Source organism: Notothenia rossii (assembly GCF_949606895.1).
Source record: "Notothenia rossii genome assembly, chromosome: 2".
Lineage (NCBI taxonomy): Eukaryota > Metazoa > Chordata > Actinopteri > Perciformes > Nototheniidae > Notothenia > Notothenia rossii.
In genome coordinates this window covers 91,647,450-91,668,027 of record NC_136904.1, presented here as the reverse complement: position 1 = coordinate 91,668,027, position 20,578 = coordinate 91,647,450, and the positions used below count along the sequence as shown (strand labels likewise).

Here is a 20,578-nt window from a genome sequence, read left to right as displayed (position 1 = left end):
AGACATAACACAAAATGAAGATATACAGTAAAAGAATATAAAATAAATGAATAAGGTGAATAATAAAGATTGAAATACCAAATTTCTAAGTTATAATTCTGAAATCAAAGTCAGAATTGGTTTATAGTAAAGTAACTAAGTAGATTTACTCGAGTACTGTACTTAAGTACACATGTTGAGATACGTTACTCGAGTATTTCAATTTACTACTGTGTACTTCTACTCCACTACAATTCAGAGGCAAATGGTGTACTTCTACTCCACTACATGTATTTAATACCTTTAGTTTACTTTACAGATGTGGATGAATGATGTGAAATATAATCAAGTGTTAAATCAGACTTTAGTTCCACCTGGAGTAAATTCACAAGCTACCCTGCAGTATACAAAGTCATTCAAACTAGCTGCACCTTTAGCAGCTTTGAGAACACTTTCATGATCAATCATTATAAAACATATCATATATATTAATTTGAAATGGACCAAATTGCACAATAAGTATTTTGTATTACTTTTACACGAGTAAGAGGGTGTTTCTCAATGTCGAGGAGTGGAATGTCCCTCCGAGTCAGGTCCTTCAGAAGCGAGGCAAGAATCCTTACTGGCCTCGAAAAACGAAGAATTGTGGAACAGGCTAACAGGTGTGCAGGTGTGCGTCATATGCGAGGCCCCGCCTTAAATGGAGCGCGATTTCCGCCAAAGATTTTGGAAATTAGTCCGTGCACAAAGCATTGTAGGGATTTTAAGAACACGGAGTCTACACATGTGCAGCCTCAAAATGTCCCACAACGAAGGTAGAATTCCAAGGAGCCTGGACATTGGAACAGTCCTTCGGCGGGACTCAATGGCGTTGCATCCTTGAAATAGTGGCTCTGGAGGAGCCTTTCTCGACATTGAGAAACACCCACAGTGTTGAAAGGGAATGTATATTTGTACTTTTTATTTATTGCATGTTTTCATTATATTTTTGTGTATTTTTCAAATTGAATGATTATATTTAATTTGGTGTTTTTTGTATTTTCGTACTATTATTTTATAATAATAATAATAATAATACATTTAATTTCAAAGCGCTTTTCCAGGTGCTCAAAGACGCTTTACAGTGGTTTGATAAAACATGATAAAATAGAAAAAATAAAAAAGAATAAATAAAAAAATATTAAAACAGCAACACAGCATAATTCACAAATTAAAAGCCAGTCTGAAGAGGTGTGTTTTGGTCAGTGTTTTGAAAGTGGGGGGGTCGGTGCAGTCTCTGATGTTTTGTGGAAGGGAGTTCCAGAGGGTGGGGGCAGCGATGGAGAAGGCTCTGTCCCCCCAGGTTCGGAGCTTGGTTCGTGTGGGGATAGAGAGGAGGTTCGCTTCTGATGAACGAATGTTGCGGGAGGGGGTGTAGTGGTGGATCAGGTCAGGTAATTTATTAATTATTCTGACATTTTTCATGTTATAGAAACATTTATTTTTTAATTTTCATTATTTATTTTAACGTATATATTTTTTTAAATGTGTTTTTTAATTTTTGTAATAATTTGTTTGTTTTTTTTGTTTTTTTTAGTATTATCATTATTTTTGTTGTTGTAGTAAAAACTTTTCTTCATATTAAATATCTTTATATCTTGTTTTTCCAAGTTCTTTTTATGATTGGCTTACGTATTATATTATTACAATTTTTTATTCATTCCATTATTATTTTATTTCATTTGAATATTTGAATCATCATTTAGTTTTTATTATTTTCTATAATTTTTAATCCCATTTTTTTCTTCCAATAAAGACAATTTTACAAACAATAATAATTATTCTAAAATAAAAATAATTCTGCTATAGGGGTTGGTTTGAGATGCTATGTCATTATTTCTATACATTATTTATTTCAGAATAACTAATTATTACAGATACTAACTATTTCTTTTGCATTACTAAGTCATTATTTCACATTTAAAAAAAGTACAAGTTTTATGGTGGCATTCTAAATTACTATTAAAATAAATGACGTGCAGTACAAACCTTTTAATCCCAGGGCTCCATCTTATTTTTCTCTTTTACTGGCAGAAATGAACTTCCATACATTGTTTGTTTTGCTAAATGTATGTAAACAATGATGCAAACACACTGGAGGCTAAAGCGCGCCCCCGCTAGCTGCGCGCCCCCGCCTCAGATGTCAGTGGAGAGGAGGGCGCCAAATAGGAAGAGCAGCAGATGTGTGTGTGTGTGTGTTGTGTGTGTGTCTCTCATCACAACCACACTCATCAACGACAGGACTTATCATCTTCACTCTTTACTTATGAGTGACCCATCGAGGCGGAACATCGTGGACGAAGAAAGAGGCTAAAAGTAAGAGCTAATGCTAAATGCTATTTTTCTCCCTATTCACTTTGGCTTGTTAGCATTGCAAGCTAACGGTGGCTAAGTTAGCAGTGAAGTTACCTTCGAGATGAAACAACTGTTTACTAATTCCTCCAGCTACCAAACTAACTTCCACACCTCCCCACAACATTTAGTCAGCTGTGTGCATATTTATTATTGTCTTACTGGATTCGTTTTACTTTAGTGAAGTTAACTTCGAGATAAAACAACTCTTTACTCAAACCTACAGCTACAAACCCACTTTCCATATGCCCCCATAACATAAAGCGAATTTTTGTGCGTATTTAAGTGTATTTATAAGTGTCTTAATGGATTATTTTAGCCTAGTTTAGTAACCCTAAACGTGGTATTAGTACGTCAGGTGTTGATGACACGAGCAACCTACTGTTGTCATGGGAGCATCATCGCGTCATTACAGGAGATAATAAACCACTATGTTGAATTAACCACATGTTCACACTCATATACTCGTATTTATCATGTGTGTGCACTTGTATAGTCAGTGTTTTTTTACAGGTGGTTATTGAGAAAAGCTGCTTTTCAGCTCCCCCCTCAATGAATCTATAAATCTTTAAATGCACCTTGGTAATATATATAATCATATAATAATTTAGAAATGTTTGGCTTTTGTTCTAGCAGGATTATTGACTGTTAATGCTGTGTTTTTTGGAATAAAATGCAATTATTTCCCCCCAAGAGTACCTAGAAATAAACAACCTCAGTCACAGAACAAGCAAATTCTACATTGTTTTTATTTAAATGTTATACACAGCATGTGAAACCACTAACAAACACCCCGTCAACACAATGTAACCTCATACAGCGATATTACAAGACACAACCGCTAACATCATTTCAAATAATACAATTATATATTATAATATGCAACAAAAAGCAGCCGCACAGTGCTTGATTTCCCTCAGGATCAATATGAATAAATGTATCTGCGGTTGGGGCTGACACAATGAGACATTACCTTGGACTTTGATAAACTGACACAGACGTTTTTCACTATTTTCTGACATTTTTCTATAGAGAAATATTACCGGCAGTTTAATCAATACAGAAAATAATCATTCGTTGCAACCTCGATCCATCCATCAATCAATCCAGGTGATCATGTGATATAGTTCCCTGTGTATTAAAACACACAACTTACAGACGTACAGTATAAACTTATTTTGAATGGGATTTTTGTATATCATAGTTTCACTTGCATCGTCAACCATGTGACGTCACGTGGTTATTTAGAAAGGCTGCTCTTAAGTAGAACTCTTATTCTATTCAACCTTTATGTCATGCACACGTTGCACTGTGATGTCATGCTATTCAAAAGTGTGTCATACTTGCTAACATTGCTCTCTTTTCTCTTAAAGGTCACCTATTGTGCAAAATCCACTTCTTCATGTCTCTTCTACATCAACACGTGTCCCCTCTTCTTCATGTCTCTTCTACATATACACGTGTCCCCTCTTCTTCATGTCTCTTCTACATCAACACGTGTCCCCTCTTCTTCATGTCTCTTCTACATATACACGTGTCCCCTCTTCTTCATGTCTCTTCTACATCAACATGTGTCCCCTCTTCTTCATGTCTCTTCTACATCAACATGTGTGTCCTCTTCTTCATGTCTCTTCTACATCAACATGTGTCCCCTCTTCTTCATGTCTCTCCTACATCAACGTGTGTCCCCTCTCCTTCATGTCTCTTCTACATCAACATGTGTCCCCTCTTCTTCATGTCTCTTCTACATCAACATGTGTCCCCTCTTCTTCATGTCTCTTCTACATCAACATGTGTCCCCTCTTCTTCATGTCTCTTCTACATCAACATGTCTCCCCTCTTCTTCATGTCTCTTCTACATCAACATGTGTTCCCTCTTCTCCATGTCTCTTCTACATCAACATGTGTCCCCTCTTCTTCATGTCTCTTCTACATCAACATGTCTCCCCTCTTCTTCATGTCTCTTCTACACCAACAGGTGTCCCCTCTTCTTCATGTCTCTTCTACATCAACATGTGTCCCCTCTTCTTCATGTCTCTTCTACACCAACATGTGTCCCCTCTTCTCCATGTCTCTTCTACATCAACATGTGTCCCCTCTTCTTCACGTCTCTTCTTCATCAACATGTGTCCCCTCTTCTTCATGTCTCTCCTACATCAACATGTGTCCTCTCTTCTTCATGTCTCTTCTACATCAACATGTGTCTCCTCTGTGGAAAGAGACTCTGAAAGTTTCAGGAACAAAGATTCTCTCTCTTTTTGATCCATTTCTATAAAAACCTGTCTGAAAATGAGCTGATCAGATTTTGGCCACTTTATGATGTCATAACGATGTTTTGTCTTGTGTAACCATTAGCCAATCAGCAACCAAGGTAACCCCCCCCCCCCCCCCCCACCTTATCACCTGAATCTCCTCCTAGAGCACCATTGAGTTCTTTGTAACCAAATGTCTCTCAGAGGGGCGTGGGGAGGGGCTCCTTATTTTCATCTAAAGTAACAGACAGAGAATCAGCACTTTGGAAACAGGGCTGAAACAGAGGGGATTATGGGTAATGCTGCAGTGATCTGTTTGGTGTTTCAGCCAATCAGAGACAGGCTCTGTATATAACTGAGACCTATTATATATTGATGACAAACAGAATAATAGGGGACCTTTTTAAATTAGTGTATCATGGGTCAGACTTCCATATCTCTGTTTTGTCTCCTTTCTCTTCAGACATGGAGGAAGACGCTGTGAGCATCTGGCCGCGCATGGAGCCCTTCTTACTGGGAGCCCTGCAGGTGAATATACTCTTCAACCTATTTCATATAATACAAGTTGCCCTGGTGGTAATGCACATTTTGTAACATAAATCCAAAGTCAACTTTATTGTCAATCTTTCAGTTTGTGTGTACAAACAGAGAGATCGAAATACCGTTTCCCACAATCCAGAATACAAAATACAAATATAGAAAGAAGTGGAATTCTTTGCCGAATGATTTAAAGGGCTGTAAGAACATTTTTATGTTAAAGAAAATGTATAAAGAAAGCGTAATTAGACAGTATGAAGTTGGCTTTTGATTGTGTTCTGGTTTTATGTTTCAGTATTTGTAAGCAACTGAAAGAATATTGCTTTAATTTGACTTTTTAATGGTTATTTCATTTGTTTTGTTTGTTATTACTTTTTGTAAGAAGGGGCAGGTCAAATAAGATGTTCTTCTCCCTGCTCCTTTCCACCATGCGCTATAAAAAACAGTGTACATGTTTTGTTTTAAAATAAGGGCCATGTGTGGAATAAACAAACAACAAATATATATATATACACAATCAACAGACACATCTGTACATATGCACACATTAAGATATACATAAAAGCACAACAATCAATATTGTCCATAACTGGAATGAATGCCATTGCAGGTGGCTCCCCCGTCCAAACTCAGCCTGCACTATCTCAGAAAGATGGCGTCGTACGTGCGAACGCGTGACGGCTGCTTCCCCTCCATGAGCTGGCCCATGTGGAGGCACATTGCCTGTGGAAAGCTGCAGCTCCATGAAGACCTGGCCTGGCTCTACTTTGAGACCTTCGACCTCCTCATAGGCCACGTTCCAGAGGAGAGGCTGGAGTGGGCCGAGTGTCTCTCCCAGTGCTCGAACAAAAGCGAGCTGGACCAACAAAGGAGCAGGGTACAAATATAGAAAAGGGTGGAGTAGAATTTAGTGATGGGAGTTACGGCTCTTTGAAGGCTCCGTTCCTTTCAGAGAGCCGTTCAAAGGAGCCGTTTATTTTTGAAGTTGCGGTGGAGATTATTTGTTGACTTTGCTTTAAATGATATTTTGGCTTTACAAATGTTGCACTCGCTTTATCATTGCCTATGTTTTTGTTGTAGTGCATTCAAATGCTGCTGCGTTTGGCTTATTTTTTCACCCGTAAAAAAACGCGTCTAGGGGTGCATACTGGTTCCCGGTATTACCGGTTACTGCGGTTCCCGGTATTACCGGTTACTGCGGCTACGGTATACCGTACCAAAATCAGATCCGGTTTTTGATACTTTTTCGATTTTGAAATAAAAAAATGTTTTATATAAAGTTAGGCGTAATATCCTTAAACTCACAGCCAAACCGCCAGCCAATCAGATTGCGCGTCTTGCAATGGCTTCGGTGATTGGCGTGATTGCCTAGCAAGGCCCTTCACCTTCCTCCCGAACGTCTGAGCCTTCCGGTTAGCTTTCGTTTTTTCATTAGGTCAATGTCAGCATGAAAATCTAAAGTGTGGCTGCATATGACTGCCAGTCTGTATGGTGGGGTCTGTAACCACTGCCAGTCTGAATGGTGGGGTCTGTAACCACTGTCAGTCTGAATGGTGGGGTCTGTAACCACTGCCAGTCTGAATGGTGGGGTCTGTAACCACTGTCAGTCTGTATGGTGGGGTCTGTAACCACTGCCAGTCTGAATGGTGGGGTCTGTAACCACTGTCAGTCTGAATGGTGGGGTCTGTAACCACTGTCAGTCTGTATGGTGGGGTCTGTAACCACTGCCAGTCTGAATGGTGGGGTCTGTAACCACTGCCAGTCTGAATGGTGGGGTCTGTAACCACTGTCAGTCTGAATGGTGGGGTCTGTAACCACTGCCAATCTGAATGGTGGGGTCTGTAACCACTTTCAGTCTGTATGGTGGGGTCTGTAACCACTGTCAGTCTGAATGGTGGGGTCTGTAACCACTGTCAGTCTGAATGGTGGGGTCTGTAACCACTGTCAGTCTGAATGGTGGGGTCTGTAACCACTGCCAGTCTGAATGGTGGGGTCTGTAACCACTGTCAGTCTGAATGGTGGGGTCTGTAACTACTGTCAGTCTGAATGGTGGGGTCTGTAACCACTGTCAGTCTGAATGGTGGGGTCTGTAACCACTGCCAGTCTGAATGGTGGGGTCTGTAACCACTGTCAGTCTGTATGGTGGGGTCTGTAACTACTGTCAGTCTGTATGGTGGGGTCTGTAACCACTGTCAGTCTGAATGGTGGGGTCTGTAACCACTGTCAGTCTGTATGGTGGGGTCTGTAACCACTGTCAGTCTGTATGGTGGGGTCTGTAACCACTGTCAGTCTGAATGGTGGGGTCTGTAACCACTGTCAGTCTGTATGGTGGGGTCCGTAACCACTGTCAGTCTGAATGGTGGGGTCTGTAACCACTGTCAGTCTGTATGGTGGGGTCTGTAACCACTGTCAGTCTGAATGGTGGGGTCTGTAACCACTGTCAGTCTGAATGGTGGGGTCTGTAACCACTGTCAGTCTGTATGGTGGGGTCTGTAACCACTGCAATACGTTTATTTCTGGGAAAGGCGGCAACACATCCAACCTCTCAAAACATTTTCTACTGTCACATAAAATCAGAGTACAGGAATGTATAGTCTTCAAGCCTGTGTTGTCAAACGTGTTTTTCATTGTTCGTTCAGTGCTAAAAGGTCGAAGTCCTACAATTAATTGTAATATTCATTTGACATGTTAACTATATCATAAAGCGCTTAAATTGTTCCCTTATGCAACATGAAAGTATCACGATATGTATCGGTCGGGTATCGTTCAGTGGTATCGGTATGTAAAAGTCAACGATATGCATCCCTAGCTAACCCTAACCCACAACATCTCACTCCTCGTGCCTAAACCTAACCAATCGGAGTAGGGGCGGGTCTTCACGGAATACGCTTGGGGAACAAAATCAAGCTTTTTCACTGTTCACGTAAAGGCGAGTGGATTTATGGCAGGCAGTGAACCAACGATAAAAAGAACGGCTCTCACCAAGTACGACTCGGTTCCCTTCGTTCGTACAAAGAGCCGTTCAAAAGAATCGTTCGGGCGCGTAACCTCAGAAATAGAATTGTGCCAAATGACTCAGAATTTGATGCGATCTTATTATCTCGTGTTTTTGAATCATGTCTCACTCTTTTGTTTTGTTGTTATTCCCCAGGTACAGCTTATTGTTGTTGGGACCCTGCCTTTGAGTACACATTGATAGAAGCTTTCTTCTTTCTCCTCCAGTTATCTGTGGACACGCTGCAGTTCCTCCTCTTCCTCTACATCCAGCAGCTGAACCGTGTGTCTCTACGCACCTCTCTGATCGGGGAAGAGTGGCCCAGCATGCGAGCTCCATCTCCGTCTCGGTCGGATCGAGAGGCCAAGACCAGCTCCCAGAACAAGGTCTGTTACCTGTAGAAACTACAGAAACACTCTCTACATGATTGCAATACTTCATGCCAAGTGCAAAGCATCTACACTCACCTGCCGACTGCAATAACTCTATATAACTAATCACCTCAGGCCAGCGTTTCCGCCAGGGGGGCGTCCCTGTCGGCAGGGAGACGTAAAGAGATAGTATAAGGGACGGCGCAATTCAAAATGATGTGTGGCCGTTTCTCAATCGCGAGGATGCTTGCTTGGTAGCACATGTCTTCCGAGTCACTTCCTTCAGAAGCTAGGCAAGAATCCTTCCTGCCATTCGGAAAACGAAGAGTGGAACAGGCTAGCAAGTGTGCAGGTGTGCGTCATATGAGAGGCCCCGCCTTACATTTTCCGCCACAGATTTGGGGAAATTGGTCCGTGCGCAAAGCATTGTGGGGATTTTAAGGACGCGAAGTCTATCCATGTGCAGCCTCGAAATTACCCCCAAACCAAGGACGCGGCCTCGGTGGAATTCCAAGTATGCTGGAGATTGGAACAGTCCTTCGGCGGCACTCGATGACGTAGCATCCTTGAAATATTGGCTTGGAAGCCAGTTTCCTCGAGATTGAGAAACGGCCAGAGTGTGTAAAGAGATAGTAGCCTATCTATAAGGGACGGCTCAATTCAAATTTCAAGTCACGTGACACCACGTGACGTCCCCCCCGTCCCCCCGCTCTCGGGGTGGACGCCCTCTCAGCCCTGGTCAGGCGGAAACACTGCCTCTGGCTGCTCCATAGCTTCTCTATAATAATATGATATGATAACTGGACTTAAAATCACACTGTCCATTTTACATTTATATTCAATCTAATATTTAATAATCCATTCCTTGCACATAACGTATATATAATATCCGGCTTATATTTTGTTACTGTAAATAAAATCAATGTAATTTGCATTTCCACGTGTATATTCTCCACATTTTGAATGCTATTTTATTTCTATTTGAGATGTTTACATTTTGGATTGTTTATTTCCAGTCTTTAATTTCCCCAATGTACAATGCCTTGTCTTTTTATGCTGCTGCAACTCAGACATTTCCCAAATTGGGATCAATAAAGTACTTCTTATCTTATCTTATCTTACACAGTCATGTTTTAAGCACTTGTATTCCTTGTTTTGTGTTACTCACAGTCCTTTTCTTGTCTCCTTCTGGTTCTGCAGAACTGGGACGATCAGGCCCACCTGTCCTTTGTGCAGAGTCACCTGGGAGAGATCCTGGAGCTGCTGGTGGAGCCGGGTCAGCTGTCTCAGTCTGGACAGGTGCTCAGAGGCTGCCAGGTGTGTGGACAGGTGTTGGGAAAATACTGAATGTTCCAATATCAGAGTAACATGATAACAAAGGTATCCCAGCTGTAGCTGTGAACATGACAGGATGTGTGATTACCTAGAAGAGCATCAGGACTGTTTGAGGCATATGATAGCTATGTGATTAACATGATGATTCAGCCTCTATAGAGAGAGACATGTGACAAGCATGCTCATTTCTGACGTGGAGCTAATCTGAAGTAAACATTGAATACTGCTTTCTATTCCTCCATCTTGTGACTTTGTGAAAATTGAGGAAAAGTCTGAATTTTTAGATTTTGAGAAAAAGTCCGAATTTTGAGAACATTTTGAGATTTTGAGAAAAAAAGTCAGATTTGTGAGATTTTGAGAATATTTTGAGATTTTGAGAAAAAGTCCAAATTGTGAGATTTTGAGAAAAAGTCCAAATTGAGAGATTTTGAGAAAAAGTCAGAATTGTGAGATTTTCAAATAAAAGCCAACATTTTGAGAAAAAACTCAGTATTTTGAACGTGACAGGATGTGTGATTACCTAAGAACCGGTATTCCTCCATCTTGTGACTGTGTAACTCCCTCTCTTGGATATCAGCATGTGAAGGACACTGTTCAGGAGCTAGTTGATGCTCTGTATGTGATGACTCCTTCCAACACGTTTATAATCCAGATTTAAAACGTTGTAGCATATGGCAATGTTAGAGGTCTCTCATAGGGATAAAAGCAAAGAGAATTATCCGCCTAAGCTGCATCTCTCCTCAGCGGATGATTCACTTTCAAATCTTTTCTTACGTAACGGCTACTCGATGTTTTGCAGATTCAATCATTATATTTGTTACTAGATATTTTGATTGAAATAAGACTCTAAAACCATTACCATCTGTCTGATGCATTCAGTCTTTTTATTATTGAATTCATATTGAATATGAGGCTTCAAATGTCTTTTGGTAATATCTAATGATGCCATCACCTTAAAAAAGAGAAAAGCCTTCCTTTTTTTTAAGGTGATGGTGTTATAAAGTCTGAACGAGGGTAGGATAGTTAGGTATAGTATTTAGTTAATCTTTCTTTGTTAAAAATCTTGCTTTAATGCATATAACTTGTCAGTTTCATCCTCACAAATACATCTTGTTGCGTACTGAGAGGCTGAGCAACGTGGCACTGTGTGTTTGTGTGTATCGGCACTCAATGTTTCTGTTCCCTGCGTTATCTATTCTATATCTCCAGATCTCCCTGGAGGCTCTGCGCAGCCTGGCTCTCCTCCTGGAGGGCTCAGCGGGTCCCGGCAGAGCGGTGCAGCCCGTCCACCGGCTGCTCACCAAACCCCCGCTGCAGACCCAGGCCGGGTTCTGCTCCGCCAGCCGCTGCTTCCCCCTGCAGAAGCTGCTCCTCTGCCTGCAGAACAGACTCGCTCTCAACCCCTTTGGGATCACCGCCTGCCTGCAGTCAGGGAAGAAGCTGGCCTGGGCTCAACAAGGTACCCTGAGGTCCACTGGAGTGAGGGTCTATGTCAGGGATGGGCAACTTGGATGGTGGTGGGGGCCACATCATTGATGTACTGTCCACCAGGGGGCCGCAGATTCACTTGGAACACACAAATTCCATGTATTGCATGTAATTATTAACAAATATACTAAGTCTGACATCTTCATTGACATTTTACAATCTTTCAGGGAACATCCTCTAATAAGCTCACTAAACAAATATCAGTTCACAGAAATGTTATTTAATTTGTACAAGTGGCATGTTTGTATTGAACAGGTTATTAAACAGAGGAATAAAACTATTTTAAACTATTGGAAAGCACGGAAACATGTGTGTGCATTGAGATGAACCATTAAGATGACATAAACAGGAAGTCATGAACACTAACCCAGACATTAGTTGTCTAATTGAATCTAGCTAAGACACTTGTAGCCTGTCTCTGCTGACACACAATAAGGGTCAACACAGACACCTGTCAGCCCCCACTCTGCTGTTCCTCAGCGCCGCTCCCCCTCCCTCCTGCTGAAATTATGAATGAAAAGCGTATAGTAATCATTGATGACACGGCAGGGTCCGTGACAGTTTGTTTTCATCTGGTTTCAAATAAACAAAGTCTTGGTTTTTAGAATATTAAAATTGTTTCGCCAAATTCAGATGATAAATACCACTTTGAAGCTTGTAAAGGCATAATTACAAGAGGCGACTTAACGTCACAGCAGGCGTAACAACAGCAGGTGTTTCCCGGGGTAACAAACACAATACACACAAACGCGTCACAGATTATTTTGCGGTATTCGGCTGCCGAACGAAATCATGTACGCAGCTCGAGACGTAACTAGGAGTATAGTAGACGGTATCAGTACTACAAGTAAAAAACTAAAACTCTTTTTTATTGCACATCCCTGGTCTATGTATTGAGTTTTGTTAGAAAAATATCACTCGTCCCCGACTTTAGCTTGAATCTCAGGATCCATGTATCTGTGATCCTCTCCAGAATGGAAGTAGTCATCACATACAGAGCATCAACTAGTTCCTGAACAGTGTCCTTCACGTTTAGATGACCATTCATGTGTGTATAAGAATTCACTATGTGTCCGTCAGCTGTTACATTTGTACTATAAATGAATGTTCATCATTTGCTTTATCCCCTTCTTTCCGACTGAGTTGTTGATTGTTATTTATTTACTATAGTAATCCCTGTGTAGTATGCCTTGAAGAGAGATCATTTCAGAAATTGCAAAAACACAAAAAAGGGAAAACAAGTTTTGAAGGGAAATACTTGAATGTCAGGAATGTCTGGGTGTGTTTGTTTACAGTCATTACTCCTTCTCTTCCTGTTGGTCTACATGTGTTTGTTTTTTTTATGCGTGTGCTCTTTAGTGGAGGGGTCCATGAAGAGAGCCAGAATAGCCAGGAACACCCACACGGCCCCCCCCGGCAGTAAGATGGTTCTGATGTCGCAGGTCTTCAAACAGACTTTGGCTAAAACCTCAGACAAGCTGAACGGAGCCAACATCAAAATCCACCGCTGTGCCGACGCCTTCATCTACCTGCTCTCTCCTCTCAGGTACGCTGCCCCGCGGACCCTTCACAACTCTTACATTTCTTTTTGATGTTCGAGGTCTAAACTAGGGATGCCAGTGATTATTTGATTATTCGAATATTCGTTACAGTCTCCATAATCGAAAATTATTTTTAACATTCGATTTTATTTATATATTTTTTACTATTATTTATGTTTTTTTTTTTTTCCTGGCTTAGTTTCAAACAAAATATAGACTAATGCTAATAATAGTGATGGTATTAATAATTGTAAATGGCCATTGGTCACACCACCAGTTTGTTTCACTGTAAAATTGCCAGGCTGCGCTGCTACACACAGACCCCCCCCCCCCCCTCCCTCCGTCACACGTGCGATTGATTTATTGGAGTGAGAACACAACTAAAGATGAACAAAGGAAAGAAGAGTTCCTCGTGGAGTTTTTTTTTTCTCTCCCGGGGGGGGGGGGGTTGAGGCGGCGGGCGTCGAATAATCGATTATTATTCGCCAGGGCTTTCCGATTTTCGATTTTGATCGTGGTCAGTTTCTGGCATCCCTAGTCTAAACATGTCTAAAAAGGTCTGGAGTTTTAGGAGGGGAGGTATTACATTTCATCTTTTTCTTTTTTTTCACGAAACGGTGTCTCAGGGCTTCTTAACATTTAACAAACTATTAATGTGTCATACTCACTTAACGGGAAGAAACTCAGCTAACCGACGATACAAACCATTTTTACCGAAACAAAACGCAAGTCTCACAAGAAGCGTCTAAATGAGCCACAGAACTCACGGTAGAAATACTTTTATTATTAATTATCGGGTCTGAACAAAAAAGATATCAGCTAGCAAGATGAGATTCCACAGATTCTAGGGGTATTCGTATCATCACTGAGCGATCAGAACTCTCGGTCGGTGAAGAACACCCAGACATCACACGGTGTGGCTTTACGGAGCAAAAACGGGACATTGTCTTACCTTTGCTGTTGTTCGGATCAAAAGTCGTGTTCAATGGCATCAAAACGATAAAACGCTGCTGAAGCTTAGTCCATAGGTTAATCCAGTGCGTCTGTCACTTTGAAATGATTTCTGATAATCCATCGTCATATTTATGGCAAAAAAGGAGATTTCATATATAGCTATTAGGATGGCTTCCAGAGTGGATGACAGCTTCCGGTTTTGGGCATTCTGGCTAGGCATCATCACTCATTCACCAATGGGTAATGTTTAGATGGATTTTTAAGAACTTTCCTTCGATTCTATTGGCTCTAACGGTTCAAAAGAGATGTCAATCATCAAAATTGACCAATGGGTTCCAGAGATATGGAAAATCCACCCAAATGACCCCAGAAGTGGTTTATTTTTGTCTAAATCTCTCTAAAAAGCCAAATGTCACTTATTTTGCATCAATCTTGATACAGGGTACTTATTATTTGTTATAGTTTGGATTCCTAAAGCTTTTACTCTACTATCCCACCATTCAAGGGTGGTTTTCACTATAAGTAATGTTTTCTTTTTTGGACGGACACAATAATTTACATTTTTTTACTATGTTCAATCTGAATTTACTTTAAAATTAAAAATTAAAAAAAAAAAATCTTACACTTCTACATCCAACTCACAGGTTTATCATTACTTTGAGAAAAAGATTATTAAATTACCCCTTTTAGAAGTGAAGATATGGTCATTTGTTCTGGGAATGTCATTTTCGAGCCTGAGGCCTGGAAAACAGGCTCAGGGCTTAACAGGTTAAAGCTACCCCATGTTTTGAATGTTTAAAAAATAATAATAAAATGTGTCTGAAAATACATATCACAGTAACGATAATCAGACGTATAATACGCAAAGAGAAATTGCTGAAAGAAATGTAAAAAGTTTAAAAATAAAAAACACATTTCACTTAAATAAATTAGACATTTTAACTGTTACCCATAAATAAAAAAATCCATAACAAGAATTCCATGTACTTAGCTTTGTCTTGATATTTTTATTTGAGAATATTAGTATTGAGTGCACCATAAAAACGTTTTGCACTTTAAGTGGCCTTACACGTTTATTTTTAGGACCAATTTAACACATTTTATATGTTTTGGTCCTTATGATTATGTCATTTTTTAGTAATCTCTGACACAGGAAATGCTTTTAATAATCTTATCATGTCATAATATTCCCTTTGTCACGGATTTAACGACACAGTTCATCTAAAATGTATATTTTATTCTATGTTTTTATTGTGTTTATAGCACTTCTTAACACGTGGTCATTTTGCGTCTTCTCCCCCAGATCAGTGAGTTTGGACAAATGTCGAGACTGCACCGTTGTTCTTGGTCCCGTTGAGACCAGCGTTCACATCCACAGCTGCCAGAACCTGCGTGTGATGTGTGTGTCGGGCCGGATCGCCATCGGGGTCTCCTCGCGTTGCACCATCCACACTTTGACCCCCACTCGACCTTTGCTCCTCCCAGGAAACACAGACATTACTCTGGGGCCTTTCCACACCTTCTACCCCTCCCTGGAGGATCACATGGGCAGCGTGGGGCTCGCGGTGGTTCCAAACGCCTGGGATAGACCCTTACTTGTGGGTACAGAGGGGCTTTATAACCCCTCGCTCAACTCCTCGTCCAACCCGGCCCCCCTCTGTTACCGCCTGCTACCCCCAGCTGAGTTTAACACCGTTGTGGTGCCTTTCGAGATGGAGGGCGACACGTGCGAGGTGCCTGGGGGGCTACCTCCTCTGTACCAGGCGGCGGTGGAGGAGAAGGAGAAGAGGATCCAGAACTGGCAGAAAACGGTGTTGGAGACCCCGCTCAACAAGTGAGTAGCAAATCAGGAACTTCTTTATTAACAAGTGGAATCATTTAAGACGGTCTACTTTAAAGAGTCCTCTCCTGCTGATGTTCAGGTGTTTATCAGTATGTAGTGTCTCTACTTTAAAGAGTCCTCTCCTGCTGATGTTCAGGTGTATATCAGTATGTAGTGTCTCTACTTTAAAGAGTCCTCTCCTGCTGATGTTCAGGTGTATATCAGTATGTAGTGTCTCTACTTTAAAGAGTCCTCTCCTGCTGATGTTCAGGTGTATATCAGTCTGTAGTGTCTCTACTTTAAAGAGTCCTCTCCTGCTGATGTTCAGGTGTATATCAGTATGTAGTGTCTCTCCTTTAAAGAGTCCTCTCCTGCTGATGTCCAGGTTTATATCAGTATGTAGTGTCTCTACTTTAAAGAGTCCTCTTCTGCTGATGTTCAGGTGTATATCAGAATTTAGTTTCTCTACTTTAAAGAGTGCTCTCCTGCTGATGTTCAGGTGTATATCAGTATGTAGTGTCTCTACTTTAAAGAGTTCTCTCCTGCTGATGTTCAGGTGTATATCAGTATGTAGTTTCTCTACTTTAAAGAGTCCTCTCCTGCTAATGTTCAGGTGTATATCAGTATGTAGTGTCTCTACTTTAAAGAGTCCTCTCCTGTTGATGTTCAGGTGTATATCAGTATGTAGTGTCTCTACTTTAAAGAGTCCTCTCCTGCTGATGTTCAGGTGTATATCAGTATGTAGTGTCCCTACTTTAAAGAGTCCTCTCCTGCTGATGTTCAGGTGTATATCAGTATGTAGTGTCTCTACTTTAAAGAGTCCTCTCCTGCTGATGTTCAGGCGTATATCAGTATGTAGTGTCTCTACTTTAAAGAGTCCTCTCCTGCTGATGTTCAGGTGTATATCAGTATGTAGTGTCTCTACTTTAAAGAGTCCTCTCCTGCTGATGTTCAGGTGTATATCAGTATGTAGTGTCTCTACTTTAAAGAGTCCTCTCCTGCTGATGTTCAGGTGTATATCAGTATGTAGTGTCTCTACTTTAAAGAGTCCTCTCCTGCTGATGTTCAGGTGTATATCAGTATGTAGTGTCTCTACTTTAAAGAGTCCTCTCCTGCTGATGTTCAGGCGTATATCAGTATGTAGTGTCTCTACTTTAAAGAGTCCTCTCCTGCTGATGTTCAGGTGTATATCAGTATGTAGTGTCTCTACTTTAAAGAGTCCTCTCCTGCTGATGTTCAGGTGTATATCAGTATGTAGTGTCTCTACTTTAAAGAGTCCTCTCCTGCTGATGTTCAGGTGTATATCAGTATGTAGTGTCTCTACTTTAAAGAGTCCTCTCCTGCTGATGTTCAGGTGTATATCAGTATGTAGTGTCTCTACTTTAAAGAGTCCTCTCCTGCTGATGTTCAGGTGTATATCAGTATGTAGTGTCTCTACTTTAAAGAGTCCTCTCCTGCTGATGTTCAGGTGTATATCAGTATGTAGTGTCTCTACTTTAAAGAGTCCTCTCCTGCTGATGTTCAGGTGTATATCAGTATGTAGTGTCTCTACTTTAAAGAGTCCTCTCCTGCTGATGTTCAGGTGTATATCAGTATGTAGTGTCTCTACTTTAAAGAGTCCTCTCCTGCTGATGTGCAGGTGTATATCAGTATGTAGTGTCTCTACTTTAAAGAGTCCTCTCCTGCTGATGTTCAGGTGTATATCAGTATGTAGTGTCTCTACTTTAAAGAGTCCTCTCCTGCTGATGTGCAGGTGTATATCAGTATGTAGTGTCTCTACTTTAAAGAGTCCTCTCCTGATGATGTTCAGGTGTATATCAGTATGTAGTGTCTCTACTTTAAAGAGTCCTCTCCTGTTGATGTTCAGGTGTATATCAGTATGTAGTGTCTCTACTTTAAAGAGTCCTCTCCTGCTGATGTTCAGGAGTATATCAGTATGTAGTGTCTCTACTTTAAAGAGTCCTCTCCTGCTGATGTTCAGGTGTATATCAGTATGTAGTGTCTCTACTTTAAAGAGTCCTCTCCTGCTGATGTTCAGGAGTATATCAGTATGTAGTGTCTCTACTTTAAAGAGTCCTCTCCTGCTGATGTTCAGGTGTATATCAGTATGTAGTGTCTCTACTTTAAAGAGTTCTCTCCTGCTGATGTTCAGGTGTATATCAGTATGTAGTGTCTCTACTTTAAAGAGTCCTCTCCTGCTGATGTTCTGGTGTATATCAGTATGTAGTGTCTCTACTTTAAAGAGTCCTCTCCTGCTGATGTTCAGGTGTATATCAGTATGTAGTGTCTCTACTTTAAAGAGTCCTCTCCTGCTGATGTTCAGGTGTATATCAGTATGTAGTGTCTCTACTTTAAAGAGTCCTCTCCTGCTGATGTTCAGGTGTATATCAGTATGTAGTGTCTCTACTTTAAAGAGTCCTCTCCTGCTGATGTTCAGGTGCATATCAGTATGTAGTGTCTCTACTTTAAAGAGTCCTCTCCTGCTGATGTTCAGGTGCATATCAGTATGTAGTGTCTCTACTTTAAAGAGTCCTCTCCTGCTGATGTTCAGGTGTATATCAGTATGTAGTGTCTCTACTTTAAAGAGTCCTCTCCTGCTGATGTTCAGGTGCATATCAGTATGTAGTGTCTCTACTTTAAAGAGTCCTCTCCTGCTGATGTTCAGGTGCATATCAGTATGTAGTGTCTCTACTTTAAAGAGTCCTCTCCTGCTGATGTTCAGGTGCATATCAGTATGTAGTGTCTCTACTTTAAAGAGTCCTCTCCTGCTGATGTTCAGGTGTATATCAGTATGTAGTGTCTCTACTTTAAAGAGTCCTCTCCTGCTGATGTTCAGGTGCATATCAGTATGTAGTGTCTCTACTTTAAAGAGTCCTCTCCTGCTGATGTTCAGGTGTATATCAGTATGTAGTGTCTCCATGCTTTAATGTTCAAAAAGCGGAGTTGACCTCCTTTCTGCTGTTTTAACTTTGTCTCAATTTTCGTCCTGAAGGCAGCAGAAGCAGCAGTTCCAGGATTTAGTCGAAGTCAAGTTCCACGAGTGGCTTTTGGAAACGGGTCACCGGCAGGAACTGGACAGCCTCATCCCCCCCGCTGTGAACTCTTTAAAGGACTCAACAACAGGCACACAGGCAGTCAATCACACCAGACACATGAGGACTGGACGGGCAGTGGGACAGTCACCTATGGCTTGTTGAAGCTTTATTCGGGTCTTAAAGTAGCAACACAGAAATGCACAATGGCTACATGTGTTCTGTGTGACATTTGGAGTACAGGAAGTGTGTATCTTTACACTTTGCAAGTCCCAAATTATTGATCCCACAATCCATTTTTTTTTACCAGCGGTCAAAATGAAATATTTGAAGCAAAGATGTTTCTGCTCTGTAATATTTTGTGGATATTTCCTCAGTACAACCGAAATAGCTGATTCTCCACATTAGGCTTGATTAAGCAATTGGTCAGTTTGCCAGCTGTTAATGTCTAAATATGTTTTTGTATGAATTCACTCTGCTATGGCTACACGTGTTCTGTGTGACATTTGGAGTATTAATGTACAGGAAGTGTGGTTTTTGACCCCTTACTCTGGTACGTGTGCAGCTGATCCAGCTTTTAGCAAATGTCCCACTTGTTCTTAAGTGGAAAGCTGCTGTACAAGTCCGTCTGAAGAAAAGGCAGCTAAGCGTTTAAGTAGGGAGTGTTTTGGCATGTTGTTCAGTACGCTGACACCACTCTGTTGAGGAGAGCAAACAAACACGGGTGTACCAACGATGAAGTCACCACAGAGTTTTAAAGAGGCATTTTTGAACAAGCTGAGATTGGGTTTAAAGCTGAATGTCGACTTTTGGAAGCAGGAAATGTAAAAAAGCTGGAAATAAGTAAGTGTGAGAAGTAGCAAGGTACTAACTGTAGCAGATACAGACAGGGTCTAGAGTCAGTGCTCTTTAACGGACTAACTACTCTCAAAACATACATTAACAAACCTACAGCAACTAGCTCAAGTGTTTCCGTTATGAGGGTAAAAGGAAAATATATGAACATAATTTATTTGTATTATTGCACCGTCCACACTGTCTCTGTATGAAAGGCGTTAGCTGACACGTTGTTTTCCATGAACTGAAGTTTTCAAGTTGTATTTTTTGCAAAATGTCGATCCGAGTCTATTTTTTTTACCAGCTGTCGAAGGGAAATATTTGCAGTGAAGCCAACATGTTTCTGCTCTGTTATATTTTGTGGAGTTGTTCCTTTAATCTCTTCAGTACAACCGAAATAGCTGACTCACCACATTAGGCTGGATTAAACAATTGGTCAGTTTGTCAGCTGTTGTCTAAATATATTTCCGTATGAGTTCCCCTTGCTAAATATGTATATTGGAGCATTATAGTAAGATTATTTATCATAAATCTTCCCAAAGTTCTGCTTTAATACCTCTGAGTGAACTTCAGCACATGAACTTCTTATTTTCCTATTAGGGCTCACATTAGATTCACTAGACCTGCTGCAATACGATACCTTGATACCAAGTTGAAAGTGAAGAAAATGCATTTAAACATATAGAGTATTACTGTAGAAGTGATCTGAAAGCTGGGATGTGTGTGTATATGTTTCTGAAGATGTATTGTACTAAATCCTTACTGCTGTTGAACTGCCCCTCTGTCTGAACACACGCACCTCTCTGCTGTTTCTATACGAAGAGCACAATATAGTTTTTTAATGTAAGAAATAATAAAGACTTTGACTAAAACCAGGCTGTTTGGTTTTATTCTGCAACTTGTCTCGAGTATTCACATCGTTCTGATTCTTCCACTCCACTTTTTACTCTGCCACCCTTTACTGCATTATTCTAAACAACCCTAACATATTTAAATAGTTATATTAGTTCCACTCTTGACCCGACCAGACAGACACACAGACAG

General features: G+C 40.8%; 1 protein-coding gene across 1 annotated transcript; it reads left to right on the top strand.

Moving 5' to 3' along the window:
• Window positions 1-2,138: 2,138 nt before the first annotated feature.
• Window positions 2,139-20,406, top strand: tbccd1 (TBCC domain containing 1). The gene is made up of 9 exons (XM_079662797.1): window positions 2,139-2,334; window positions 5,086-5,150; window positions 5,770-6,036; window positions 8,382-8,540; window positions 9,726-9,842; window positions 11,070-11,319; window positions 12,708-12,894; window positions 15,147-15,677; window positions 18,658-20,406. The coding sequence occupies exons 2-9, from the start codon at window positions 5,088-5,090 to the stop codon at window positions 18,860-18,862; spliced, it is 1,779 nt and encodes a 592-aa protein (XP_079518923.1). The 5' UTR covers window positions 2,139-2,334; window positions 5,086-5,087; the 3' UTR covers window positions 18,863-20,406.
• Window positions 20,407-20,578: the final 172 nt, after the last annotated feature.

Excerpts from the sequence above, each read along its gene's own strand:
- tbccd1 (XM_079662797.1), top strand. The coding sequence starts at position 5,088 with ATGGAGGAAGACGCTGTGAGCATCTGGCCGCGCATGGAGCCCTTCTTA. Across the intron at positions 8,541-9,725 it reads AGACCAGCTCCCAGAACAAG|AACTGGGACGATCAGGCCCA; the intron begins GTCTGTTACCTG and ends CTGGTTCTGCAG. Across the intron at positions 12,895-15,146 it reads TACCTGCTCTCTCCTCTCAG|ATCAGTGAGTTTGGACAAAT; the intron begins GTACGCTGCCCC and ends CTTCTCCCCCAG.